The 26,873-nt window shown below is 38.3% G+C and overlaps 3 protein-coding genes and 1 pseudogene across 3 annotated transcripts; 3 read left to right on the top strand and 1 right to left on the bottom strand.

Annotated features, from left to right (window-relative positions):
• The first annotated feature begins 2,011 nt into the window (after nucleotides 1–2,011).
• Nucleotides 2,012–9,082, top strand: LOC138838727 (olfactory receptor 8B2-like; annotated as a pseudogene).
• Nucleotides 9,083–12,550: 3,468 nt separating this feature from the next.
• On the bottom strand, nucleotides 12,551–13,513 carry LOC138838750 (olfactory receptor 8C8-like). Its single transcript, XM_070038083.1, has one exon. It carries the CDS (start codon nucleotides 13,481–13,483, stop codon nucleotides 12,551–12,553), a length of 933 nt encoding a protein of 310 aa, XP_069894184.1. The 5' UTR covers nucleotides 13,484–13,513.
• A 4,437-nt stretch (nucleotides 13,514–17,950) lies between these two features.
• Nucleotides 17,951–24,876, top strand: LOC138838726 (olfactory receptor 8C8-like). The gene is made up of 2 exons (XM_070038067.1): nucleotides 17,951–18,876; nucleotides 24,750–24,876. The coding sequence occupies exons 1-2, from the start codon at nucleotides 17,951–17,953 to the stop codon at nucleotides 24,874–24,876; spliced, it is 1,053 nt and encodes a 350-aa protein (XP_069894168.1).
• A 21-nt stretch (nucleotides 24,877–24,897) lies between these two features.
• On the top strand, nucleotides 24,898–25,854 carry LOC138838725 (olfactory receptor 8C8-like). Its single transcript, XM_070038065.1, has one exon. It carries the CDS (start codon nucleotides 24,913–24,915, stop codon nucleotides 25,852–25,854), a length of 942 nt encoding a protein of 313 aa, XP_069894166.1. The 5' UTR covers nucleotides 24,898–24,912.
• The last annotated feature ends 1,019 nt before the right edge of the window (nucleotides 25,855–26,873 follow it).

The raw sequence follows: 26,873 nt of genomic DNA, 5'->3' as shown, positions 1-26,873 counted from the left end.
ACACATTACCTAGAATGTTAATTGCTGAATATTAGTGACATTCATTAGGTTTGCATGATAATAAATGATAACAAAGGCTCTTATCATCTATACCCAGGAGATTATGTGATTTCTAGTGGGAAGGTCATGTCTATTATGAATTAGGATGTAAACATAGACATCATTATTTCTATTCTTCCCAATTGATCACCTAGGGGATATTCTAGAGGTGACTTACTCCTGAATTTCTAAGCAGGTCCAAAAGAAATATAAGGCTTAAATAAATGCCACACGCTCTATGACATGGTGGCTCTGGCATCAACTCTGTGGCTTTCCTTCATACATTCTTGGTTAAATGATTAATTGGAAATATGATCATCAGTTGGAGTGATTCCTTAGAAAACTCCAACTATGATGTCTATACTGAAACATTTGCCAGTTAAGGAAGAAGATTCTGCGACTGCATGTGAGCACATTTGATACCTCCCTCCAAACCCAGTTCCTTTTCCAGGACAGTGAACATGAGACAGGCATGGAGGGTCAGCACTTAGTTAGTTCTCTGAGAGGAAGAAGAGTGTGGGTTAATCTAGATTCTCTTCATTCCTCTCACTCTCTTTGTGGATGAAAGTTAGTAGAATTATTATAGTAAATAACAAGAAACTTAGCAGTATGAGCTCCTGAGTGGACAGTCTGCATTTCTTTCATCTTAAAGTTCCATAACTATGTTGGCTTAGTCCTCAACCTAGTAGCAATGCAGCCACAGTAGCCCTAAGCGACATATCAGGAACATAGCAGCATAGAAGGGAAGGAGAGATTTATATGTTTCTTTCTTTAAATTTTTTTATTATAAAAATACTGTAGAGAGGGGTTACAGTTACATGAGCAAGGTAATGAGTCCATTTTCTAGCAAGCATTGTTACACCTTCCTTTATACTTCCCCTACCATCCCTTTCCTCCCCATCTCGCCAACTCCCTTCTCCCTACTCCAACCCCTCTCCAAAGTTGTAAAGTTCATTTTTTAACATACTGTCATATACATCTCATTGTTACAATGGGTCTCCTGTATCCTTATTTCAGAATTTTGTTATTTCCCTTCCCCTCCCCATATTAGAAAAATGTATATACAAGATGCAGGGCACCAGAATCAAATACCTGTTTCTTTAAAAATATTTGGTGTGGGGCTGGGAATGTGACTTAGTGGTAGAGTGCTTGCCTAGCAAGCATGAGGCCCTGAGTTTGATTCTTTAGTACCACATAAACTAAAAGTAAATAGATAAAAAGTAATTTAAAAGTATTCGATGTGTGCTCTACATGCAGAGAGTTTACATGTCATAAGAATATAGTTGGTGAACTTTTTCAACCTTAATTAATAATATACACAGAAAAACAATCATATTTCTTTTTCATTCATTCATAAAAAAAGACCTTTGGATGCACATTCATCATTTATTTTTCGTTTTCTGTTGTTAGAATGAAATAGAAAAGGAGACTGTGTAGAAACACTGGGACATGTGTGAAATTCTAAATCTTAAGCTATCCTGGATCTTCGTTATACCTCTTATCATTATTGACTTCATGAACTCTTGCAGAAAGTTATTTGAACGCCCCATAGACTTGAAGGGATATCTTTCTAAGAAACAGAATTTTAATATGGTCTCTGTTTTCGAGTAACCCTTCTTCCTTGCTTTTCACCACAGAGGTGGTAAGTTAATGGAAACATATAGGAAATAGAAGATAAAGGCCTAGATTAAAAAAAAGAAGATTAACAGACACATCTCCGTATTTTACCTCTCTAAGTTCTAGGAAGGTGAAGAGCATTGATCTGTCACATTCAGCTTATGTGGATAAAAATCATAGTGATTTACATGTTGAGGGAGGCTTTTTAGCAGCACATTTGAATGTCATTTACAAAGGACTTTCTTCAACTCAGCCAGCATTCTCTACCTTATGACTGAAAAATTAGAAGTAGAGACTTGGGTCCTTTATTATGAACTATTCAGTCTTCTCAGATTTGCCATCATGAGAATGCTGAATGGAAATGACTCTGGTGACTGAGTTTATTCTTGCAGGATTAGCAGATCATCCAGAACTCCAGTGACCCGTCTTTTACATATTTCTGATGATCTATACTGTTACTGTGGTGGGCAACCTTGGCTTGATCACTTATCGTTCTGAATTCTTGCCTCCACACCCCTATGTACTATTTCCTCTTCAAACTATCTTTCATTGATCTCTGTTATTCTTCTGTTTTCAGCCCTAAAATGTTGATGAACTTTGTCTCAAAGAATGTCATTTCCTCTGTGGGGTGCATGACCCAGTTGTTCTTCTTTCTATTTTTGTGATCTCTGAATGTTATATGTTGACCTCAATGGCTTACGATCACTATGTGGCCATCTGTAATCCATTACTGTATAAGGTCATCATGTCCCATCAGGTCTGCTTGGTGCTGTCTTTTGCTTCCTATGTGATGGGTTTTGCTGGAGCCATGGCCCACGCAGGCTGCATGCTTCGACTAACCTTCTGCAGTTCTGATGTCACAAACCACTACTTGTGCAGCATACTTCCCCTCCTCCAGCTTTCTTGCTCCAGCACCTGTCAATGAGACAGTCGTTCTCATTGTTGTGACTACTAATATGGTCCCCAGTCTTTTTTTTCAATTTTTAATTTTTATTTTTTTTTATTGTGAAAATACTGTACAGAGGGGTTACAATTACATGGGCAAGATAGTGAGTACATTTCTTATCAAGCATTGTAGCCTTCTCCTTTGTTTACCCTTCCCATCCCTTCCCAGCCTCCCCCAACCCCCCCATCCAATCCTCCCCCCCACCAAAGTTGCAAAGTTCGTTTTCGACATGACAACTTGTACTTCTCATTGTTGCAACGGGTCCACCTGTGTCCTTATTTACATGACTTCTTTTTGCCCTTCCCCTCCACAAATTATACTGACATCAAATACAGTGAAAGCAGGGGTTATACTGTGGGGGAGGGACATACAAAGCAACAAAGAAATAAACTTATAAATGCATTAGAAACAAATGCATGAAAGAAAAAGAACATTTGAATACATATCTTAGGGTTCATTTTTCTAACATCACCTTATCTAACCTTTTCTGCTTGACTCATACATATACTAGATATTGCAAATAAGGGAAACCATGGGTCATGGTCCCCAGTCTTACCATCCTCATTTCTTATATTTTTATCATCAGCATCATTCTTCACATCAAATCCACTTAAGGAAGAATAAAAGCCTTCAATACCTGTAGCTCTCACATCATTGCTATTTTGGTTTTCTTTGGATTCGCAGCACTTATGGAGCTATGGACCAGGGAAATGGAAATTTTTTTCTGTTTTTTACATGAATGTGATACCCATGCTCAATCCCCTGATCTACAGCTTGCGAAACAAAGATGTCAATATTGCACTGAGGAATATTGTGATGAAAATTCAGAAGAGAAGCATATTTTTATTTTACTTCATTTTATTTTATTGTGAAAATACTGTACAGAGGGGTTACATGGGCAAGATAATGAGTACATTTCTTATCAAGCATTGTAGCCTCCTCCTTTGTTTCCCCTTCCCATCCCTTCCCATCGTCCCCCAGCCCCTCCACCCAATTCTCCCCACGCCCCCTCCGCGCCCCCCCCCCCCCGCCGCCCCCGCACCAAAGTTGTAAATTCGTTTTCGACATAACGACTTGTACATCTCATTGTTACAATGGGTCCACCTGTATCCCTATTTAAACGATTTGTTTTTAACCTTCCCCTCCACAAATTATACCGACATCAAATACAGTGAAAGCAGGGGTTATACTGTGGGGGAGGGACATACAAAGCAACAAAGAAATAATCTTATAAATGTGTTAGAAACAGTCGCATGAAAGAAAAAAAAAACATTTGAATACATATCTTAGGGTTCATTTCCCTAACATCACTTTATCTGACCTTTTCTGCTTGACTCAGACATATACTAGATATTGCAAATAAGGGAAACCATGGGACCAATGTTTCTTTGGGTCTGGCTTAATAAGAGAAGCATATTCTAATTAAAACCAAGAGTTACATAAAGGAATTGAAGGAACTTAAGTTTTTATCAGCTTTTTTAGGTTGAGTTTTTGTTTTCCATACTTGGGTGACTTTTACTGATACTGCATGAAGTTTAATAGACTTGTCTTTAACCATTTTTTGAACAGATCTTATCTTACTAATCTTGTCAAACTAATCTGTCTAGCATAGTTCACTATTTTCTATATAAGACATGTTTATCTAGTAACATATACACTAGTGATTTTCATTATTGCTCATCTGGATAAAATATGGAGTGTTTTTACATTACATAATATTCAAATGATATTCTTACCTAAACACTGTTGTGGGTTTTTTCACTGTTGTGTTTTATAGAAGCATTCACATCATGGCTGAAGTGGTAACAGGCATCAGAATTTCATGAGTGGCCTTTATACAAGCTGTGCAGACCTCAAGGCAGAATCAGAAACCCTTTAATCTTGTCCTTTTGTTCCATTTTCTCACCCTCTTTCCTTTATGATTCTGATTTTTCTTGTCTTTGACTAATGGTTAACATCTGCAGCACATGCCACCAACTTCTGAGAATCTCCATCATCTAGATTTATCCTGAACTCGGTGCTGACTCACAAATAATGAAGACAGGCTTTTGAAGGAAAGGAAAATGAGGTTTATTGATTTTCCAGGCAGCAGAATAAAGTTTAAAGGTTTTCTTCTACCTTCAAGATGGGGATTGAAAGTGTTAAAGGGAAAAGGTGTTTGTGCTAGAAGGAAGAGCTCAATGGTAGATGGTATCTTTGATGTCATTTGTCTCTTGATTTTTGGTTTTGAACATGTGTGTCTTGCTGACAAAAGTTCATTCATTCCTAGTGTGACAGATATAGAGAGCATGTTAATTCAGTCTAGGTTTGAAATAATGTTAGTCTGGAATCCCCTGCTCCCTAAATACATGGGGGAATGCAAGAAGGAAAGACAGGTAAAAAAAATGTGTTGGTTTTAAACCTGCACCATGGAGAAAATCAGGCTGTCTAGTAAAGTGGGTTAATTACTAGATGAGAACTACAACTGTGAGCATACTTAGGTGGTCACTATTACACCAGTGAACTGAAGAGCATATGTGTAATTCCATCATTATTGACAAAAAAGCACTGCATCGGATTATAAAAATAATATATTTGTAAAACGGATGAGAGTAGTTTATATTATAAAACTGATATTAATCACTATGCACAATAAGATATTTAGGAAAGTGCATGTAGTTCTTACAATAAATGTGGTGTGTGTGTGTGTGTGTGTGTGTGTGTGTGTGTGTGTGTGTGTGTGTGTGTGTGTGCATGTGAATGTGTATGCTTGGGCACTGTCCCTGGGCTTTTTTGCTCAAGGCTTGTGCTCTACAGCTTGACCCATAACTCTACTTCAGATTATGGTGGTTAATTAGAGATAGGAGTTTCATGGACTTTTCTGCCCGGGATGGCTTTGAACCACAATTCTCACCTTAGCTCCTGAGTTGCTAAGATCACAGGTGTGAGCCACTGACACCTGGAAAATGTCTACTTTTTAAAGTAGACAATATACCACACATTAAGTCAGTAGAAATATTTTAGCTAATGTTTTATGTATCCAATAGGTCTATCCTGAAAGATAATTATACACGAATGGTAATAATCTACATTCCTAAAAACATTTGTTAGCTAGTTTAAACATCTTACCATGATTAAGACATAAAATATTTTAATCATAGAGGCTGTATCACATAATTTCCCTACTTCTCCAATGCTTTTCTCATCTACATATTTAAAATGTTAGATATACTTGAGATTAAGGAATATCTCTGGAACTAGAGTTATTTGGTTAACACCACTAAAAATTCTACCAGTATGAATACTAATTAATGAAGTATAATACATAACATTACAAGAAATCAGAAAAACTGGGGCTGAGAATATATTGTAGTGGCAGAGAGCTTGCCTGGCTTGCATAAAACCCTGGGTTCAATTCCCCAGTACCACATACACAGAAAAAGCCAGAAAGTGGCACTGTGGGTCAAGTGGTAGAGTGCTAGCCTTGAACCAAAGAAACTCAGGAACAGTGCCCAGGTCTTGAGTTCAAGCCACAGGACTGGCAAAAAAAGAAATCAGAAAAACTTTGGGGTTTACTTGATGTTTTGGAGTAGACTGTGACTGCCCTACGGAAGCCTTAATTCTCTATCAAGTGAAGCAGCTTTGAGGAGCACAGTTGTTGGCATTCTGTAGCTGAACCTCCTTTGTAAGTACCTCCGTGCTCAGGCAGGGTCTGTGCTTAGTCTGAGATGGCCCAGCTAATGATTTAGCATGATTTTTGTCAGTTTCTGCTTTATATGGGTCTCTTCTGATAGGCAATACTCACTTGGAAACTTGCTATTTTTAATAAGTTTTTTATTATGAAAATACTGTACAAAGGAGTTACAATCACATGAACAAGGTAATGAGTACATTTCTTATCAAGCATTGTTGCCTCCTCCTTTGTTTTTCCCCTACCATCCCTTCCCTCCCATCTCCACAACTACATTCCCCCCTTCCTCCCCACCCCACCCCCCGCCTAAATTGTATAGTTCGTTTTTTGACCTAGCATCTTGTACATCTCGTTGCAATGGATCAATCTGTATCCCTATTTAAACAATTTGTTTTTTCCCTTCTACTCCCCAAATTATACCAACATCAAATACAGGGGTTATACTGTGGGGGAGGGAGATACAAAGCAACAAAAAAAATCACATGGTGCCTTATAAATACATTAGAAACAATAGCAAGCAAGAAAAAATACTTGTGTCCTTATCTTGGGGTTCATTTCACTTAACATCATCTTGTCCAACTTTTTCTGCTTGTCTCAAATATACACTAGTTATTGCCAATAAGGGAAACCATGGGACCTATGTTTCTTTGCAACTTGCTTACTTCACTTAATATGATTGTTTCCAAGTCAGAAACTTTCTATTACTCTAACACCTTTCAGAACTGCATTGAAGTTTGTACCTACTAAGCACCCAACTCCTCTAAAAGGGATTAAAAGGATATACAAATTGCTCAAACAACCAACTTTCTAGAAGAAAATACCTGAAAGTATGTCAATAAAGTCATAGCTATCTTAGAGATTTGCCAGGAAGCTCTAAACTAAAAAAGAACTAGGAAATGATAAAAAAAAAGAAAAGCTTCATGAACATGAGACCATTTACTCATCAAAAATATCTGTGGCTCACAGGTACCAGTGGCTCACACCTGTAATCCTAGCTACTCCAGAGGCTGAGATCTGAGCAGTTGAGTGAAAGCCAGCCTGGATAGGGAAGTCTGTGAGATTCTTTTTTTTTAAAGCTTTATTTATTTATTTATTTATTTATTGCCTATTTTTTTTAATTGTCTAGGTGATGTACAGAGGGGTTTCAGTTACATAAGTAAGGTAATGAGTACATTTCTTGTCAACCTTGTTACCTCTTCCCTCAATGAGATTCTTGTCTGGACTAAACTACAAAAACAGCTGGAAGTAGAGTTGTGGTTCACATGGTAGAGAGCAAGCCTTGAGTACAAAGAAGGTCAGGGACAGAGCTCAAGCCCTGAGTTCAACTCCAGTTCTTACACACACACACACACACACACACACACACACACACACACACACACACACACACACACACACTATGTGTATATATATATATATGTATATTCATAGGTAGTTGTTTTAATAGTCTATTTTAACATATTCATGATTTTTCTTTAAAACTTTTATGTGTTAGTCTTTGTAGATGATTCTTTTTTTTGAGTTAGCATTAAAATATAATAAAATAGTAACACTGTAATAAAAGTTTGGTTGCTTCACCAACCACAGGCTTTCCAGAGCTGTGTTTTCCAAATCCATCTCTAATACCACATATTGATTATAGACTAACTTATATTATTGCTAGGAGTTGATGAATATTAAAATAACTATCAATCATGGTCAACTTACAAGCCTCTATATTTACTTCTTAAAGAATTACTTAATTGCTCAAGCAGTTCACATAATTGCTCATGTAGATATGCTATCTTAATCCATGTATTTCTTGTCTAAATTACCATAGCTCCTGACATTGCATTAACCATTTAGCTACTAAGTTTTGTAGATGACTATTGATTTCTTCCAGTAACTAATTTACAGAGATAGTTCTGATGTATTCTGGTCCTGATCCTCACAGCCTATCCACTATATCTACTATCATAATTGACAGAATAAATGCTCATTCTCAGGAAGAAACAGACTTAGAAGATTTTTTTTTTAACGCTTAGCATCCCATTTTGTGATGGAAAGGGACCAAAATTGTTCGGGGAAGAAATGAAGCAAAATAGACAAGGGTACAAAGGCGATATTAATGAGTAATTCTGTGTGAAAATAGCAGTCAATGCTTTTCCTCCATGGAATGCTCAAGATCACAAGAAACAGATGTACATGTCTTTGCATCGATCAACTCCATGTTTTGTTGATAACAAACTCACACCAAACACATTTGGGCAAGAGTAAAGTGACTCTCAACTCACTGTCTTTATGGTTGCCTTTTAACATCAAAACGGGAATTTCACAAAATGATGAAATGTTTCCGACCGATATGACCACTTTTCTAAGAAAAGTTTAAACTAGATTCCCCACCTCACCCGGAACAAGGACAAGGCTGATTTGCCCCACCACTTGCTTGTCAAGGGGCGTTCACCTTCCCTTCTCTATTTCTCCCTATTCTGGTAAATTGTTTTTAAAAAGAAACCTTGCAGTTCTTCCACTTTGTGAGTTTTATATTATGAATCTCCTCAGGGTCTTCTTTTGTCATAAATTTCATGTGGCAATTGGGGATTGACTCAAAGCTTTCTCCTTCCCCTCAGGGATCATCTTTTCTCAGGGTAGGCTGTCACATTGTACTTCCTTTCTCAGGTGATGCTGTCAAATTGTTCTTCCTCACTGTTGACCTCTCCAGACCTATTCCTAAGCGCAGATTCCTCAGAGCAACCAATTCAGACTTCAACTGTATCCATTCATGCTTGTCATATGTTCCCTGTGACACATTGCCATTCAGTTGGCCATGACAGTGTTAGAAAACTCTGTCTTCATCTTGTTTTTCTTTTTTTTTTCTTTTGTCGCTCGTGGGGCTTGAACTCTGGGCCTGGGCACTATCCCTGCACTCTTCAGCTCAAGGCAGGCACTCTACTACTTGAGCCACAGCACCACTTCCGGTTTTCTGGTGGTGTATTGGAGATGAGTTTCATAGACTTTCCTGCTGGGGCTGGCTTTGAACAGCAATCCTCAGATCTCAGCCTCCTGAGTAGCTAAGATTACAAGCATGAGCCACTGGTGCCCAGCCTTTTCTTCATCTTTATTCATATGCATCATATGCATCATCATATTCATATGCATGTGCAAAGTCCTAGGCTTAATTCCAAGAATAAAAATAAAAAATATTATGATGATAATGAAATATTGTTCTCTGGTTACAATGTGTCAACAGAGATGTATAATGTACATCATTAGAACATTTTCTAGAGCAAAATCTTCTCACATTTATTATGAATAACTCTTTGTAGCTACTCCAGATGGTATATAATATCTAATAAGTGTAGGCTACTAAAGAAATACTGAGTCAGATGCTGGTGGCTCATGCCTGTAATCCTAGCTACTCAGGGAGGCTGAGATCTGAAGATTGGGGTTCAAAGCCAGCCCAGGCAGGAAAGTCTGTGAGACTCATATCCAGTTAACCACCAGAAAACAGGAAGTGGTGCTGTGCTTCAAAGTGGTAGAGTGCTAGCCTTGAGCAAAAGAAGTCAAGGAGAGTGCCCAGTCCCTGAATTCAAACCCCACGACTGACAAAAAATAAGAAGGAAGGAAGGAAGGAAGGAAGGAAGGAAGGAAGGAAGGAAGGAAGGAAGGAAGGAAGGAAGGAAGGAAGGAAGGAAGGAGGGAAGGGAGGGAGGGAGAGAAGGAGGGAGGGAGGGAGGGAGGGAGGGACATGTATATTCAGAATCTTTGAACTAAACGATTCCATCTCACCATCCCAGAGAAACGTTGACTACTACAAACATATCAAGATGGGACACCTAATTGTATGTCACCATAAAGAATGGTGGTGTATTTACTTTAAAATCTGACTTGTGCAGGGTCTTCAGCATTTTATAATTTGGGGACTAAAGACTTGGTTAAATCAACTGTTTGAGACTAAGAAATCTCTTAAAGGCTTTATTTCTCTGTAACAGTTACTAGGTAAAAGTAAAGGGCCAATCTTAGAACAAATTATCTAGCTACTAGTAGCATGAGTAGATAAGAGCTCATCATCCCTAGAGGAGTCAGGGTATTTTCTGATGAAGATTTGGATAGAAGAAATCATGAAACACTTACCTTGAGTCACATTGGCTACAAACAACAATTATGAAACAAAGTGAAAATGACAAATATTTGAGAGAGGAGGACAGGAATAAAGGGAAGGCTTGCTTGCAAAAGTAGAATGTATAGAATGGATGTCAAGTTGATGCCTAATCTTTAACATACAGGAAAATGCAGAATCAATTTTATTTTTTCTTTTACTTTGCTGATTTAGATAAGCCTTATTGAAGTTACAATACCCTTCTGTTTTCCTTTCCTCTATCCTCCAGCCTAAAATTTCTTTGAGGATTACTTAAAATTACTCTCTTACTTTAAATATCTCTGTGGTAAAGGTATCTTGGCTAGTGCTGTCATTTCTATATAATTCCAACTTTTGAACTATTTCTGAATATCTCTCTTACAGTTTTCTTATTTCCTTCAGAATTCTTTCTTTCCTTTCTTTTCTTCAAAGGATGCACAATAACTACCCCAAATAGAATGCATATAATTAGTTCTGAAGCAAATGAGATAAATATTCCCTCACTCAGAGAACAGGATGGGAGACCTACATACAACAGAATTTGTTTTAAAAATGTATATCATGTTTTTAAAGACCAAGTCAAATTATTCTTCTAAGATAAACATGAGGAAAATTAAATTTTATATATTGATGCAATGTGTACAAATTAGTCATGACTCATACCACATATTATCATTTTCTTTATAAACTATTTTATAGAATAATGGGGATTTAGCCAAGGACTTTGAACATGCTAGGAATGTGCTCTAGTATTGAGCTACATCCTCAGACCTTAGAGATTTTAAAGACAGACAATAAACTTTTTAAAAAAATTACTGTTATTGTAATACAGCAGAGGGGCATATCAGCTGTGCTGGACATAGATGAAAATGAACTAAGCAACCTAAAGACAGTGATGGGAAGGGAGGAATGAGAGGGAAAAAGGGAACAGCTTACACTAAGCAAAAGGAAAGAAATGTACATATCACCTGATGTGGAAGAAATAATTGTATTGTCAAAGCTCATAGAATTCACAAACTTTATAGACCATGATAATGACAATGTGCATTGTGAAGGTTAAACTGTGTTGGTGACTTTACCTAAGTATCATTATTCCACAATACTGTGAAATATGTGAAATTTATATAATCACCTAATCTCAATTAAAAAAAAAAGCAAGAGACAGGGTTGGTTAGGAGCGATGGGTGACAATGTTGTCAGATACCTTGTGTTCATATACCGTTTTATAAAATGGGAACTTCTTTGTACAACCACTTAAAGATAATAAAAAATTAAAAATTACTGTTATTGTAAAAGTGATGTACAGAGGAACCTTAAGGGGATGTCAGAAAATAAACTTTTATTTTCAAAATACCTACTATGCAACTGAAGAGACAGAATATTGATATTACATATATAACATTTTGATCTATAGTTAAGGATACCACTTTGTAAATTTTACACACTGATACAATTCACAGATATATGGACAAAAATTACCATAGCCTTAGTACTATTTATGATCAAATAACCAGTATAACGTGTTTTTGTGACTGAAAATAATATTTGAAAAGATAGGCTGAGTGGCATATGTGATGTTTTCATACATCCAGAAGACTAGAACAGGAATTCGAGTACCCAGATCTACTACAAATGAAAAATTAAAAACACAAACCAAACAACAATTACAAACAAATTCCTCTAAAAATTCTACTTTGTCATATTACAGTTTTGAAATCATCCTTTCCAATTTAATGCAGTGATGAGCAATCAAGCTGTTGAAACAGCAATAACTTTAAAAATTGCCTCAGCAATGGAAGAAATAAAGGAAATGATCAAAAATACTCAACCCCTTGACATTCCTGTTGCATACATAAGAAAAAATAATAGGCAGTGTTATTGTTATACAGGAAATAATTACCAGTAAATGATCTCTATCTTCTATAGGGAATAAAAAGCAGGTAGAAGTTACCTGGGAACTGATGTTCAATTTTGACATCAAAAGAAGCCTACAAAATTACAGGATAGTTTGAGAAAAGAAGAAACCTTGTATTATAAATGTTTCCCAGGGATAGAAAGAAAGATGAAGAGAAGAACAAAAGCAGAAAAATAATGAGCACAGGCAGAAAGAGAGATGAAGGCAGAACATTAGTGAAAGGAATAAGGCAGCCCAATGGTTCCCTTACTTTGTGATTCTCTTTAAGGTTCTCTTCAGAGCAAGTTTGACATCCTTGTTCCTGAGGCTATAAATGAGGGGATTTATCATGGGTACCACAAGAGTATAAAATACTGAGAAAAACTTGCCCTGGCCCACAGATTCATTCGATTTTGGTTTGACATAAGCAAGTATCCCAAATCCATAAAATAAGCCAACAGTGATTATGTGAGAACCACAAGTACTCATGGCTTTGGACCAGCCCTTACCTGATGACATATGAATGACATTAAAAAGAATAAAGCCATATGAAATTAAGATAATGAGGCTGCAAAGCATAATAGCTGTGCCTATCACGACAGAACTTACAAGCTCATTGGCAAAGGTGCTGCTGCAGGAGAGCCGGAGGAGAGGGAAGATGTCACACATGTAGTGATTGATGACGTTGAAATCACAAAAGCTGAGCCTGATCATACACCCTGTGTGGAGCATGGCTGAAGCAAACCCCATGAAGTATGTGCCAAATATCAGCAGAGAACAGGTCCTAGGGGACATGATGACCGTGTACTGCAGAGGCTGACAGATGGCCATGTAACGATCATAAGCCATGGCTGTCAGCACGTAGGACTCAGAGTTGACAAAAAAGCAGAAGAAAAATAGCTGAGTTATGCATCCAGCATAGGAGATGATGTTCCTCTCCGACACAAAGCCAACCAGCATTTTAGGAGTAAACACAAGGGAATAGCAGAAATCAATGAATGACAGATTAAAGAGAAAGAAGTACATGGGGGTGTGAAGGTGTGAGTTAATGCAAATTAGGTTCATTAAGCTCAAATTTCCCACCACAGTGATTATATGGTTTACTAGAAACAGGACAAAGAGGGGCATTTGAAGCTCAGGTTGGTCTGTCAATCCCATAAGAACAAACTCTGTCACTGAAGAGTCATTTTCCATAGCCATCTTCTTCACAGGGAGATGCCTCACAGGTGTACAGATTCAGGTGTCCAGACTCAGGGTTGTCCAAAGATAGTCAGCAAGACATCTAAAGGATCAGACTTTCTGTACTGATTGCTGAAAAAGCTCCATTTCCTTCCTCTCCCACCCACTGATGTGTGTCTCTGGTCATTAGATGGAGATCGGACCTTTGATATATTTAGATATTATTTCCTTCCTTTGCTTCACTATGCAGTGATTACAGCTGAAAAGAGCAATAAGTAATGGCATTCTCTTTGAACTCCAAATTTAAATATAACTTTGAGTTGATAGGAAATTATTGAGACAAAGCTGATTCAAATGTTCACCATTATTTTCTTGGTGGATGGACTGCAAATGACTTTCCTTCCTGCTTTTCATTGGCATCTGAGTTCCAGGTGATTGTATCAGGTGACAGTCATCTGCTAGAAGTGAGCCCTCAGTAATGTGCCATAATTTCTACTTAATGATTTCTTCAGAACTTTTTTCCGAGTACGAAGAAAAATAGCATGAAGAAGAAGAAGAAAACATATATGAATCTCTAGACTATTACCTCACTTATATGAGAGTTTCTTTTATGCCTCATACTTCTGGGATAATTTATTATGAGAAGCACAAAAAATTATTCTCTTTGATGATTTCCTCTGAGGTTACTGAGCCCCTTGAGTCTAGAAATTACTGACTGCATGTTTACATTCTATGCCATACACTTAACATTGGACCATTGGAGAATTGAAGTTGTCTACTCAATTTATAGTTTCTCACAGGGGATGTATTGTTACCAAGACAGGTAGGTGTGGTTCCAGTCACTCTACTCTTCATGCCTTAGTTCTACAAAGGGGAAGTCCATGAACACAATCAGTTGCCCTTTCTAGTAAATTCCTTCAGTAAGTTTCTGGGATTACATTGTGAAATATTTTATCATGGTTTAACACTGAGAAAATGATGTTATAACAAACAAATTGAAAGAATAGGAAGAGACCCTCAAGTCATTCTGAGTTTAAATCCAGACTTTTGGACTTCCTGACTATATAACTCTTCAGAAGAAATATGACTTTTCTAACTATTATTTATTTATACTTTTATGAACATGTAAGTGTGTATGATCAGTAAATTGAGAGCCATGAAATTCTGACAGAGTTGTGGTAAAAAAAAATTAATGACCCATAAATGACCCATAAAATATTAGAACTGAGCTGCACTGAACATAGATGACAGGTGTTAATAAGTTGCACATCTCACCGTGTTCTACACAGCATTTCTCAACCTCAGCACTACTGGCATATGAATGAGTTTTATTATGTATAGTCTGTTTAGAATAGAATGCACAGTACCCCTAGACTCTACTCATCAGGTAATGATACTATCCTGTTACTCTCCTCCACCAAAAAAAATCCCTGCTAGTTTGGACCATCATAAGTTTTTTTCCAGATATTGTAGATTTTGGTGTGATCCTGGGGTGATATGCCAATGTATGATGGTTAGCATGCTGCGTTCTTTCATCTAAATGTCAATAGTAGTTCTCTCCTTAAATCCCAAAGGCAGGTCATAGGAGCTAAGAATTCTTTATGGAAGGTCATAGAAACTAGAAGCACTCTCCCCTAAACCAGTCATGAAACCTATTGATTTTGTAAACTTCATTCCACTTCTCTGCATAAGCTATGCACATAACAGAATCTCTGATCTTCCCTGTATGACAGCGGACCCTAAGATCAACTAAGATCCTAATATCTTGATCTCTACTAAGGAGAAGCCCCTTGATACATTTTTCCTTTCAGTCTAGTATATTATATGATATCTTCTTGTCCAATATTATTTCTATATTTATTTTTCATTAAAACTTACCATAAAATAGTTCTACCTTGGTTTTTGTTTTTGTCATCCAGTGTTATGAAAATGTTTTGAGTAACTGTATCTCTTAATTTTTATTCTTATTAATCTGCATTTTGTTATAAGAGTCTTAGCAAGGAATCTTACGATGATAAAGAGTAATAGTACACCTTCCCTACCTTTCAGTGGAAAAATCATTCGTGTTTGTCAGTCTCTGGTTTCTGGACTACATGGACTTCTGGTATATCAGCCTCATAGATCACTCCATGCCATACGTACTTTGTGTTCAAAGCTTAGTGGACATAAGGGAAGGTCAGCTTTTCTTCTGATTCCCTGTGCCTCTCTTCTCATCTCATTTCCTTCGACTTTTATCACCACCCAGACAACTAATGCACCATTGTCACCTCCTCCTCTCTCCCTCCCTCACTCCAAGTCCCAGCTGATATGTCTCCTTCGTTGTCTAGGAGTTCTAAAATGACAGACACGACTTCTAACAAATGGTCTTAAAATGACCTTAATGATACAGTATTCAAAACAGATGACTTTTGTGATAAATATATACAAATGCATCACATGGAACTGGAGATTCAGAATCAGTTTGTTTAAGCAGACATTCAGAGTTTTTAATAAGCGGAAAAGTAGTTCAAGTGGAAAAGGAAAATATATTAAGTAATTTATGCAGGAAATACTGTGTAACCAGCAAGAAAGAAATACATCTTGACCTGTGTCTCGCAACATGCAACAATATTTCTATAAAAGGGACTAAAACCATATACAGAAAGCTTAAACTATATCTTCTAGAAGCAGATAGCATAAAGCATGTATAGGTTGAGATTTCATAGAGATATTTTAGAAAGCACTAAACTGAAAAGCATAAAAAGAATATTAATTTCATCAACAGGAAAACGTTATTATCCAGAAAGTATTAATAGGCAACTTCAGTCTGGAATTTGTAATATGTATACTAGATAAATTGTTGTTCAGAATACAAATAAATAATGAAAATATGTTTCTATAATCAAAGATATAGTATAATAAATGTGAAGATGATTTAAAGAACATTTTAAATAAAGGCTTGCAAAAGACAGTACACACACGCAAACTCTCCAAACTTGTTTAACTTTGCAGATTTAATATCCAGAGAGCCTGTGACTTGAACTTGGGGCCTGGGCTCTGTCCCTGAGCATTTTTACTAAAAGCTAGTATTTTGCCATTTGAACCACAGTTCCATTTCCAGATTTTGATGGCTAATTGTAGATAAGAGTCTCAGACATCCCTGCCCGGCTGGCTTTGAACCATGATACCAGATCTCAGCTTCTTGAATAGCGAGGATTACAAGTGTGAGGCACTTCTGTCATTTAAACTCTTTGCTTCTCTTCCTCTATCTCCTCCTCATCTTCCTCCTTCTCTATTCCTTTTCTTTTTTTTTAATTTTCTGAACTTCAAAAGGTTGTACAGGGGTGAAAATTTAACATTTCAAGCTATGTGTGGCATGCTTCTGGATTGAGTGACTCCATCAAAGTCACTCCATCCATCATTCCCTGACACCCAACCTGTCTCCCCTATCCCCACCCCCCCAGACTCATTTCACATTTTCTGTTTCCATTATCACATATGTATATTGAGTAGTCTTGTTGTGTTTGTCTCCTGTTCCCTTTGCCATTCATCCATCCCTGCCACTAGACCTTACTTCCTTACACTTTAGTCTCAACTTCCTGATATTCATTTTGTTAAACTATTAATTGTTCCCAAGATTTTCTCCATGGAGTTCATACCTTAAGTCAAATAAATCTTGCTGAGTCATAAAAGAGATCACCTGCTACTATAGTCTTGACATTCGACATTCCTGGTTGGATTCCAAGTTGAGAAGAACTTTCTGTCTCAAAGGTCTAATTTAGGTCAATGGCACAGGATGTAAACATCGTCTCAGTAATTTCTACCCACAAGGGGCTCAGCCAGTCTCAGAGATAATTATGAAGGAGACAATATTTGTGCTTCTACCCAATTGTCTCAGAAGTGATGAGCATGGTATAGATTCTCTTTTGAGAGAGAGGTGTTGGGGGGATACATAAGATTGTTTTTTCCTTCTTGAAAGTGAAGACAATATTGTGGAGAAATCCTCAAATAGAAATCATGTCATATTCCTCAGGGCCAGTCTTCTAGCAGATCAGAGATAGTTCTTCACTGATGGCTGTTATGGACTTCAGAATCTGCCTTAATGATTCTTCCTTATTCAGGAATCTGCCAACACTAAAGACAGGGAGGAGAAAGGGCTGTTAAAGTCTAGCAAGAAAGAGAAAACTAAAAGAAACAAAGGTGAGAATTGAATCAAGGCTTTACAATTCATGGGCTTAAAGTACTCATTTTTAAGTTCTATCCTTCATGAAGACAGAAGTGAGGAGAGAAAATGATTTTAGAGACATTCAAATTCATCTCAGCATTGGATTAGCAGAGCTATTCATCTTGGGTGGGAGAAGGAGGTAAGGAAGATCGCTCAAGAATCAACCAGTGAAGCGTCCTAAGACAGTCTTGGTTTTAGAAATCAGCAGCTCCTCTTCACCCTCTGGGATCTCCAAGTGAGGGTCCCTTGTTCATGCCCTTTACCTGTTTCTACAGAACCTATTCATGAAGCAAATGGCTAAGATAAATGCCTCTTCAGTGACAGAGTTCATCCTTATGGGATTAACGAACCAATCTGAGCTCCAGCTGCCTCTCTTTTTCCTATTCTTGGTCAACTATATTATCACTGTGGTGGGAAACTTGAGCCTAATAAATCTAATCTGCTTAGACTCACACCTTCACACTCCTATGTACTTCTTTCTCTTTAATCTGTCCTTCATTGACTTCTGCTATTCATTTGTTTTTACCCCCAAAATGCTGGTGAACTTTGTGTCAGAAAGGAACATCATCTCCTATGCTGGATGTATGACGCAAATATTTTTCTTCTGCTTTCTTGTCAATTCTGAATGTTACGTGCTGACAGCCATGGCCTATGATCGGTATGTGGCCATCTGCCAGCCCCTAATGTACTTGGTCATCATGTCTCCTAAGACCTGTTCTCTTCTAATGTGTGGTTCATACTTGATGGGGTTGGTTTTTGCTGTGGTCCACCTAGGGTGCGTGATTGACCTTATCTTCTGTGATTCCAACATCATTAATCACTACATGTGTGACACCTTCCCCCTCCTCCAGCTCTCCTGCAGCAGCACATATGCCAGTGAGCTCGTGAGTTCTCTCGCTGTCACGATAGTTATCTTTATATCCAGCTTCATTATGTTAATCTCATATGGTTTGATTCTTTCTAATGTCTTTCATATGTCTTCAGGGAAGGGTTGGTCCAAAGCCTTGAGCACTTGCGGTTCTCATATAATCACTGTTGGCCTCTTCTATGGTTGTGGGATTCTTGCTCATATCAAGCCATCGTCTCCCGAGACTGTGGACCAGGGGAAGTTTTTCTCAGCAGTTTATACTCTTGGAGTGCCCATGCTGAATCCCCTCATTTACAGCCTCAGAAACAAAGATGTCAAACTTGCTCTGAAGAGAATCACAAAGTGAGTGAATAGTGGAGCTGACTTTGTTCCTTTACCTCTGCTATAATCTATTTCCTCCTCTTCTTCATTACCCTATATTTTTCTTTTGTGCCTTCTTCAATTTCTTTCTTTCTTTTTGTTGGTCCTGAGGCCTGAACTCTGGGCCTGGGCACTGTCCCTCAGCTCTTCAGCTCAAGGCTACCACTTGAGTCATAGCACCACTTCTGTCTTTATCTGCTTATGAGGTGCTGAGGAAATCGAACCCAGGACCTCATGTATGCAGGGCAAGCACTCTACCACTGAACCACCTTCCCAGCCTTCTTCATTTTCTTGTTAAGATTAGGGATCACAAAAACATTAGGGATCCATTAATTCTTTTTTTTTAGTAAGCATACATACCTACAACCAGTAAGCATACATACATACACCAAAGTTGGTGTGGATCTCCATAGACTTGATTTCATAAGGTATTGAGTCCCTCTACTTCTGATCTATTACAATACTGACCATCTCCTATCATCTGAGTGATTTTCTGACACCATACTTCAGGAAACTTGAAAACTGCTTTAGATCACAAATTTATCAAGCACCATGTCAGTCTTTTTCTTCATTTTCTTTTCACATTTGGTGCAAGATTTCTCCTGAAATATCTTTTTCACTCTTTTTCTTGAAACGTATTGTAAAGTACTTTTTTATTATTTTTTTATTGTGAAAATACGGTACAGAGGGGTTACAATTACATGAACAAGGGAATGAGTACATTTTTTTATCAAGCATTGTTGCCTCCTCCTTTGTTTCCCCTTACCATGCCTGTCCTCCCATCTTCCCCCACCCCGTCCTCCCCACCGCAAAGTTGTAAAGTTCGTTTTTCAGCATAATGTCTTATACATCTGATTGTTGCAATGGGTCCACCTGTATCCCTATTTAAACAATTTGTTTTTCCCTTCCCCTCTCCAAATTACACCAACATCAAATACAGTGAAAACAGGGGTTTTACTGTGGGGGAGGGACATACAAAGCAACAAAGAAATCATAAATATGTTAGAAACAATAGCAAGAAAGAAAAAAATCATTTGAGTCCTTATCTTGGGGTTCATTTCGCCTAACATCAACTTATCTGACCATTTCTGCTTATCTCAGACATATACCCATTATTGCAAATAAGGGAAACCGTGGGACCTATGTTTCTTTGGGCTTGGCTTACTTCACTTAATATAATTTTTTCCAAGTCTTTTCATTTCCTAACAAATGGGGCAATGCCATTCTTTCTGATGGGGCCATAGACTTCCATTGTGTATATATACCACATTTTCTTGATCCATTCATCTACCAAGGGGCATTTGGGTTGGTTCCATATCTTAGCTATGGTAAATAATGCTGCAATAAACATAGTTGTGCTGGTAGCTTTAGTATGGTCTTTTTGTGATCATTCGGGTTCCTCCAAAGACTCCGCTTAGAGCTCCCCTATGACCCAGCAATCCCACTTTTGTGCAGTACTTTTCTTGGCCTTGGTCCTCCCTTGGTTCTCTGGTGCCTCCAATCTGGTTTGTGTTCTCTTTACCATGCACATACACTCACCTAATTTTTTTTTTCTCCCTACACATCATACTACTCGATCATTTCTGTGTCTTATCCCTGCAAGGAAATCTAAGGAGTTGGATACTTTCTAACAATGTCATTTCCTTTTTTGTTTTCTAAGCCAATTTCGTATTGGTTCTTCCTTCAGGTGGGTTAAAATTTATAACCATGTTTAACTTGATATTGGAGTATAAAAATTGTGAACATTTTAAGGATGTTTAATTTTCCACAATGATTGGAGTCTTTTTAAAAACCTTTATTCTAGATTCATTGCTCCTTCCTCCAATTATACTGTGTACTTCATTGTATTGTTTTGAATCTATGGACATTTGAAATGGGATTAGGACTGATCCTTCTGCTGGTTTCCTTAAGCCCATTAGCAAGGAAGACAGATTGTTTAAAGGCTAGTTTGATATCAATAAACATGCACTCAGTACTGTGTTCTCCCTTATCTATGAATTATTTCTATAAATATTTTTTAAGTGGTTCAAGGATATTCCTGGCTATAGAACACAATATCATATGTATTGAAAGGACTTTATTTTTTTTCTTTGTTCATGACATGAATTCCCAAGGAAAGATCTATTTATTCTAATAAGCCTGCAGCATGGGAGTATAGGCCATTGGCAGAGTGTACCTGTGCACGCAGCTGGTCCCAGTCTTTTGCTGCCACACACCTCCGTGAACTCTAGAAGCCTGAAGCCACGTTCATCCATGCCAGTGGCTAAGACTCCCCTCTCTTCCCTCCTGGCTCAGCAGAATATCTTGGTGGTGCAAACCTTGTCCTTCATTGGCATAAGTGGCCTCCATGACTGGTGGCAGCCCAGTGCTTCAAGTTGTGCCAACACAGTCCTTCATTGGCCCGAGTGGCCTTCTGTGACTGGAGCACACAGCCTTGTCGTGCCCTCTTTCTGGATGTGTAAGTAGGTTTTTCAGCTCGTTTGGGAGCAGCCAAAAGGCTGTTTCAGGGCACCCCAATGACAGACTCAGTAATGACTTCTTTCAAGTAGTTTTCTTGCCCACTTCTTAGGTTATTTTTTTATTTTCATTTTTTTGGTAGTCCTTGGGTTTGTACTAAGCTTGGGAGCCACTGCCACCAGAGCCACCTCTCTGACCCGTTTTGCTTCAAAATGTTTTTTTATATAAGGTATCCCTTTTTGCACAAGGCTCACTTGGGATCAGATCTCCCTGCTGATATCCCCCCCTCTGCATAGCCAGGATGGCAGATGTCACCACAACACCCAGATTGTTGTGTTGCAATAGTCTGCTACCTTTCTGTTTGATTGTTCTCAAACTACAATTGTCCAGATCTACACTTTCCAGATGGCTGAGATTATACAAATGAGCCACCATAGCTGGCCTTCTTGAGTATTTGGCTTTTGTTATTGGTAGAGTGTCTGAGCTAGTACCAAGAAGAAAAGAGCAAGAAGTGACACAGCTGATAATATCAGAGGTAAGTTTGAAACTGACAGTAGCTCATGGTGGAGGGGGGCAGTCAAACAGTCGAGGCCAGCATGGCAAGAGACTGACAGCAAGGCTTGTTAGAGCTGTCACTCTTCCTTCTGGGTATCCTCCCCTTGGAGGATAGGAATGGCAATGCTTGACACCAGCTCTTTACTTGACCTAGCTCCTGACACGGAGGCTGTTGTAGTCAGATGTTCATGGTTGGACCTCAACCTGGGACTGTGTGCCACTGTAATCTTGATCTCAAGGGCAATGCTGCCAGGGGCTCAGTATCCAAAACTGAAAGCTGGCACTGCCAGCAGAGGGTACCACTCGCCTCTGCCACTGTCTTCTGCTGCTAAGTATTGCAAAACCCACCAAGGTGTGGTGGAATCATTGCAAATGTTCTTTTCACCTACTCACGGTTTCTATTGAGGTAGGGAACAGAATCAGAAGCAGAAGGTCCCCAGCTATCTGGTGTGAGACAGAAGCATAGAATGTGCAGATAAACCAGAGACTCTCAAGCAGGGATGATTTTGACACTGCAGGAGTGGAAATGTGTGATTCTTTTTCTGTCTTTCATAAGGGTCATGCCCAACACTTTTGTTGTTGTTGTTTGTTTGAGGCTTCACCATTTTCTGTAGTTTGTAGAGGTTGTACACTAGTAACCTGGGTTTCCACCTCCTGAGTGCTCAGTTTACAGGCATTAGCCATCGCTCCTTTCTCAACATTCTTCTGGCATAATATAGGTTAAGTGAATGGTGGTAGAGTGTTTTTGCCTATCATGTGTGAGGCCCTTGGTTCCATCTTGAGTACCAAAATAGTCATAATAACAAGATATAGATCAGATTTATTTTAAATGTATAATACAGGAGCATGTAGAAATGGAAATGCAAAGACATGGAGAAGTTCTTCATTTCTGGTTAGGTTTGATGAAATTAGAGAGACACATAGAAATTATTTGAGGGATCGGGGGGGGGGGGAGGTTGGGAGGGGATGGGAAGGGGAAACAAAGGAGGAGGCTACAATGCTTGATAAGAAATGTACTCATTAGCCGGGCGCTGGTGGCTCACGCCTGTAATCCTAGCTACTCAGGAGGCTGAGATCTGAGGATCGCGGTTCAAAGCCAGCCCGGGCAGGAGAGACCGTGAGACTCCTATCTCCAATAAACCACCAGAAAACCGGAAGTGGCGCTGTAGCTCAAGTGGTAGAGCGCCCAGGCCCAGAGTTCAAGCCCCACGACCGACCAAAAAAAAAAAGAAATGTACTCATTATCTTGCCATGTAATTGTAAACCCTCTGTACAGTATTTTCACAATAAAAAAAAGAAATGATTTGAAAAATAACATCTGATGTAATGTAGTAAGTGAATGAGAAACCCAGCAAGGTCAGTCTTCTCTGATTTTTCTTGGCCTCTCTGTGTTGCTTTTCTAGGTAAGCCCAGGATCTCTTCTGGAACAAGGATCTTATCAGCTATTATCCAACAGGGAAAGTCATGAACACACACAAAGTTTCATCATGCAAATTCTTACATAGAAAGGCAATGGAAAGGTCAAATAATATTTCTAGGTGTTATGGCTGTCTTTTACTGACCTTGAGCAAGAGAAATTTTTACCATACAAAGGTCATTTCACAATGCCTGGTAACATTTTTTGGAAAAAAATCCTGTGTGTGTGTGTGTGTGTGTGTGTGTGTGTGTGTGTGTGTATGTGTGTGTGTTTGGAGGATTATTGGCAACTAATAGTCAAGGCTGAGGAATAAAGTACCCTACTCACTGCACAAGGTAAGACCAAAACACTTACTAAAATATTAATAGTGCCAAAATAAGACACCCTGGTTTAACCAATAAATAAGTTGACCATGGAGGGCCTCGTTCTAATGTGGAATTAGTATTATTTACTTTCCACAACAGAATGAGATTGATCTTTTATTTCATTATTTTGTTTTTTGTAGTCCTGAGATTGAACTCAGAGTCTTATGTATGGTAGGCCTGAGCTCTGAAAGTACATCACAAAACCAGTACACTTTTGTGAGCTTCATTCCATTGATATACAAAAGAGTATGCAGGTAAACCAAATAAACAAAAGGCAGACAGTTATATCTCTTGTTTGTAGTTTCATAGCCAGAAAGGGGTTAAAGATTGGATTTTAAAATCAAGCTGACTTAAGAGCCTGATCTTATTCTTTCAAACTCTTTGTTCTAACTTCTCTTTGTAAAAAGGTTACCTATGACCTAATGTTCATTAAGCTAATCACAGAGACTATGCCCCTGGTCTTGCTCTTATAGAGCTATTAAAGGTATGATAGTTGAATGATAAAGATCACATGCTACTCCACACTTGGGACTAGGTATTCCTGGTAGGAATCCAAGTTGATGAGAACTTTGTGTCTCAAAAGATTTCATTTTAGGTGGATGACACAGGAATGTAAACATTGTTTCAGTCATTTCTACCCACAAGGGACTCAGCTAAACTCAGAGGCAATTATGAAGAAGACAATATTTTTTTCTGTTTCTGATCAGTTTTTCCAATAAGAGGCATGAAATAGCTTCTCATTTGAGTGAGTAGATGTTATAGATGCTCACATAAAATTACTATACCTTTCTTGAAAGTAAAAACAATATTTTAGAGAATTCTCCAAGAGAAATCATGGCATGTTCCTTCGAGTGCCTCATCTAGCAGGGCAGAGAAATGTCTGAAATGATAGCTTTTACTACTTTCATAATCAGAAACATGGCACCCTCAGTACAGTGAGTGGAAACGGTTCATGAAGTCCAGCAGCAGTGTGACATCCAAGGGAAGAAGGGTGAGAATTGAGCCATCCTTGTTTTGATAATTTCTCCTCAAACCTGAAGCTAAAAGTGTTATCCACATAGGTGGGAGAAGGAAGCAATGGGGATTCCTCAGGAATCAACCTGTGAAATGTCTTCAGACAAACTATCTCTAGGAAACCAGCTGCTCATTCCTACCTTTGGGATGAAACCTGGGGTGAAAGCTCCTTGATGTCATCTTCTCCTCCTGTTCCTACAGATCCTATCTATGAATCAAATGGCTATAGAAAATGGTTCATCGGTGACGGAGTTTATTCTTATGGGATTGACAGACCAACCTGAGCTCCAACTGCCCCTCTTCTTCCTGTTCTTGGTGAATTATATTATCACAGTGGTGGGGAATTTGAGTTTGATGAATCTAATTTACCTAAGTCCAAACCTTCACACTCCCATGTACTTCTTTCTATTTAATCTGTCCTTCATTGATTTCTGCTATTCATGTGTCTTTACTCCTAAATTGCTAACGGGCTTCATGTCAGAGAGGAATATCATTTCCTACACTGGGTGTATGACACAACTATTTTTCTTTTGCTTTTTTGTCAACTCTGAGTGCTATGTGCTGACAGCCATGGCCTGTGATCGCTATGTGGCCATCTGTCAGCCCCTGCAGTACATGATCCTCATGTCTCCTAGCACCTGTTCTCTGCTAATGTTTGGTTCATATTTGATGGGATTTGCTGGTGCTGTACTTCACACAGGATGTATGATCAGACTCAGCTTCTGTGATTCCAATATCATCCATCACTACATGTGTGACATCTTCCCCCTCCTCCAGCTCTCCCGCAGCAGCACCTATGTCAATGAGCTTGCGAGTTCTGTGGTTGTCAGTACAGTTATTTTTTTATCCAGCCTCATTATCTTAATCTCATATGGCTTGATTCTTTTTAATGTCATTCATATGTCCTCAGGGAAGGCTTGGTCCAAAGCTATGAGCACTTGTGGTTCACACATAATCACTGTTGGTCTGTTTTATGGGTCTGGGCTACTCACACATATCAAAACATCATCTGCTGGAAGTGAGGCCCAGGAGAAATTTTTCTCTGTGGTCAATACTCTGGTGGTACCCACATTGAACCCTCTCATTTATAGCCTCAGGAACAAGGATGTCAAGCTTGCTCTGAGGAGAACCCTGAAGAGAATCCCAGACTGAGGGATAGGTGAACTGTCTGTGTCCCTGTGTGCTTTGTCATGTCTTCTTCATTTACTTCTCTCCCTCTTCACTTTGTTTCTCATATCTTTCCTTTTCTTAGTTTTTATTGTTACAACTTATGCCGCTATTTCTAGTATATCATCCTTTCTTCTCATTTCATGAAATATAGCTGTGTAGTTCTTTCCTTGGACATAAATATCACTTATTTCCTTGGTATCTTCCTCTTGAGACACCATGCTTATATATTTTTCTTCCTAAGCACAGTACTACCTAATAATTTCTCTTCATATATCTCCTCTATCCAAAAAAAACCAGGGAAGCAGGATGTTTCTTAATAAGTTCATATTATTTTCCCTTTTCTAAGTCAAATTTTCAGATACATTTCCTGTTTCAAGGGATTTATTACTTAAAAATCTTGTTAAAAGTGAAAAAGGATGATAAAAATTGTGCACAAGGTAATGTCAATTTTTCGACAATTATTTATGGAGTTTATCAAAAGACATTTTGACAGAAATGGATGTACAATGGTGACTGGCTTGCCTGATGTGAGAACTTTATATATATCGTGTTTGTAATTTTTAATATTACACAATGATATTCCTGGCTAGAATAATCACATTTGATGTAAAATGTTTTTTTCTCTTGGTACCTATCAATAAGTCTTTTCTTCAAATAAAGATCTGATTATTTCTTTTAATAAACAACCACTATCTGGGAATATAACCCAGGAGTGCCATATATATGTATATTTGGTACTGTGACTGATCCCTTGATCATAAGTGTGTGTGTGTATATGTGTATGTAGGCATATATACCTAAAGAACTACATATACATATGCGCATCTTAAATGTATTTGTTTGCACATATATATGCACTAAGAAATAAATTTTGACTAGCTTGAAGTCTCTCTCTCTCTCTCTCTCTCTCTCTCTCTCTCTCTCTCTCTCTCTCTCTCTCTTTCTCTCTGTCTCTTACTCTTTTCCAATTCAGGGCTTGAAATTAGGGCCATACACTGTTG

The sequence above is a fragment of the Dipodomys merriami genome, unplaced genomic scaffold, assembly GCF_024711535.1.
Source record: "Dipodomys merriami isolate MVZ:Mamm:240054 unplaced genomic scaffold, mDipMer1.0.p SCAF_29, whole genome shotgun sequence".
NCBI lineage: Eukaryota > Metazoa > Chordata > Mammalia > Rodentia > Heteromyidae > Dipodomys > Dipodomys merriami.
The sequence above is the reverse complement of the archived record's forward strand: the minus strand, read 5'-3'. Positions and strand labels throughout refer to the sequence as shown.

Excerpts from the sequence above, each read along its gene's own strand:
- LOC138838750 (XM_070038083.1), bottom strand. The coding sequence starts at position 13,483 with ATGGCTATGGAAAATGACTCTTCAGTGACAGAGTTTGTTCTTATGGGA.
- LOC138838725 (XM_070038065.1), top strand. The coding sequence starts at position 24,913 with ATGAATCAAATGGCTATAGAAAATGGTTCATCGGTGACGGAGTTTATT.
- LOC138838726 (XM_070038067.1), top strand. The coding sequence starts at position 17,951 with ATGAAGCAAATGGCTAAGATAAATGCCTCTTCAGTGACAGAGTTCATC. Across the intron at positions 18,877-24,749 it reads GCTCTGAAGAGAATCACAAA|GTGGGAGAAGGAAGCAATGG; the intron begins GTGAGTGAATAG and ends TTATCCACATAG.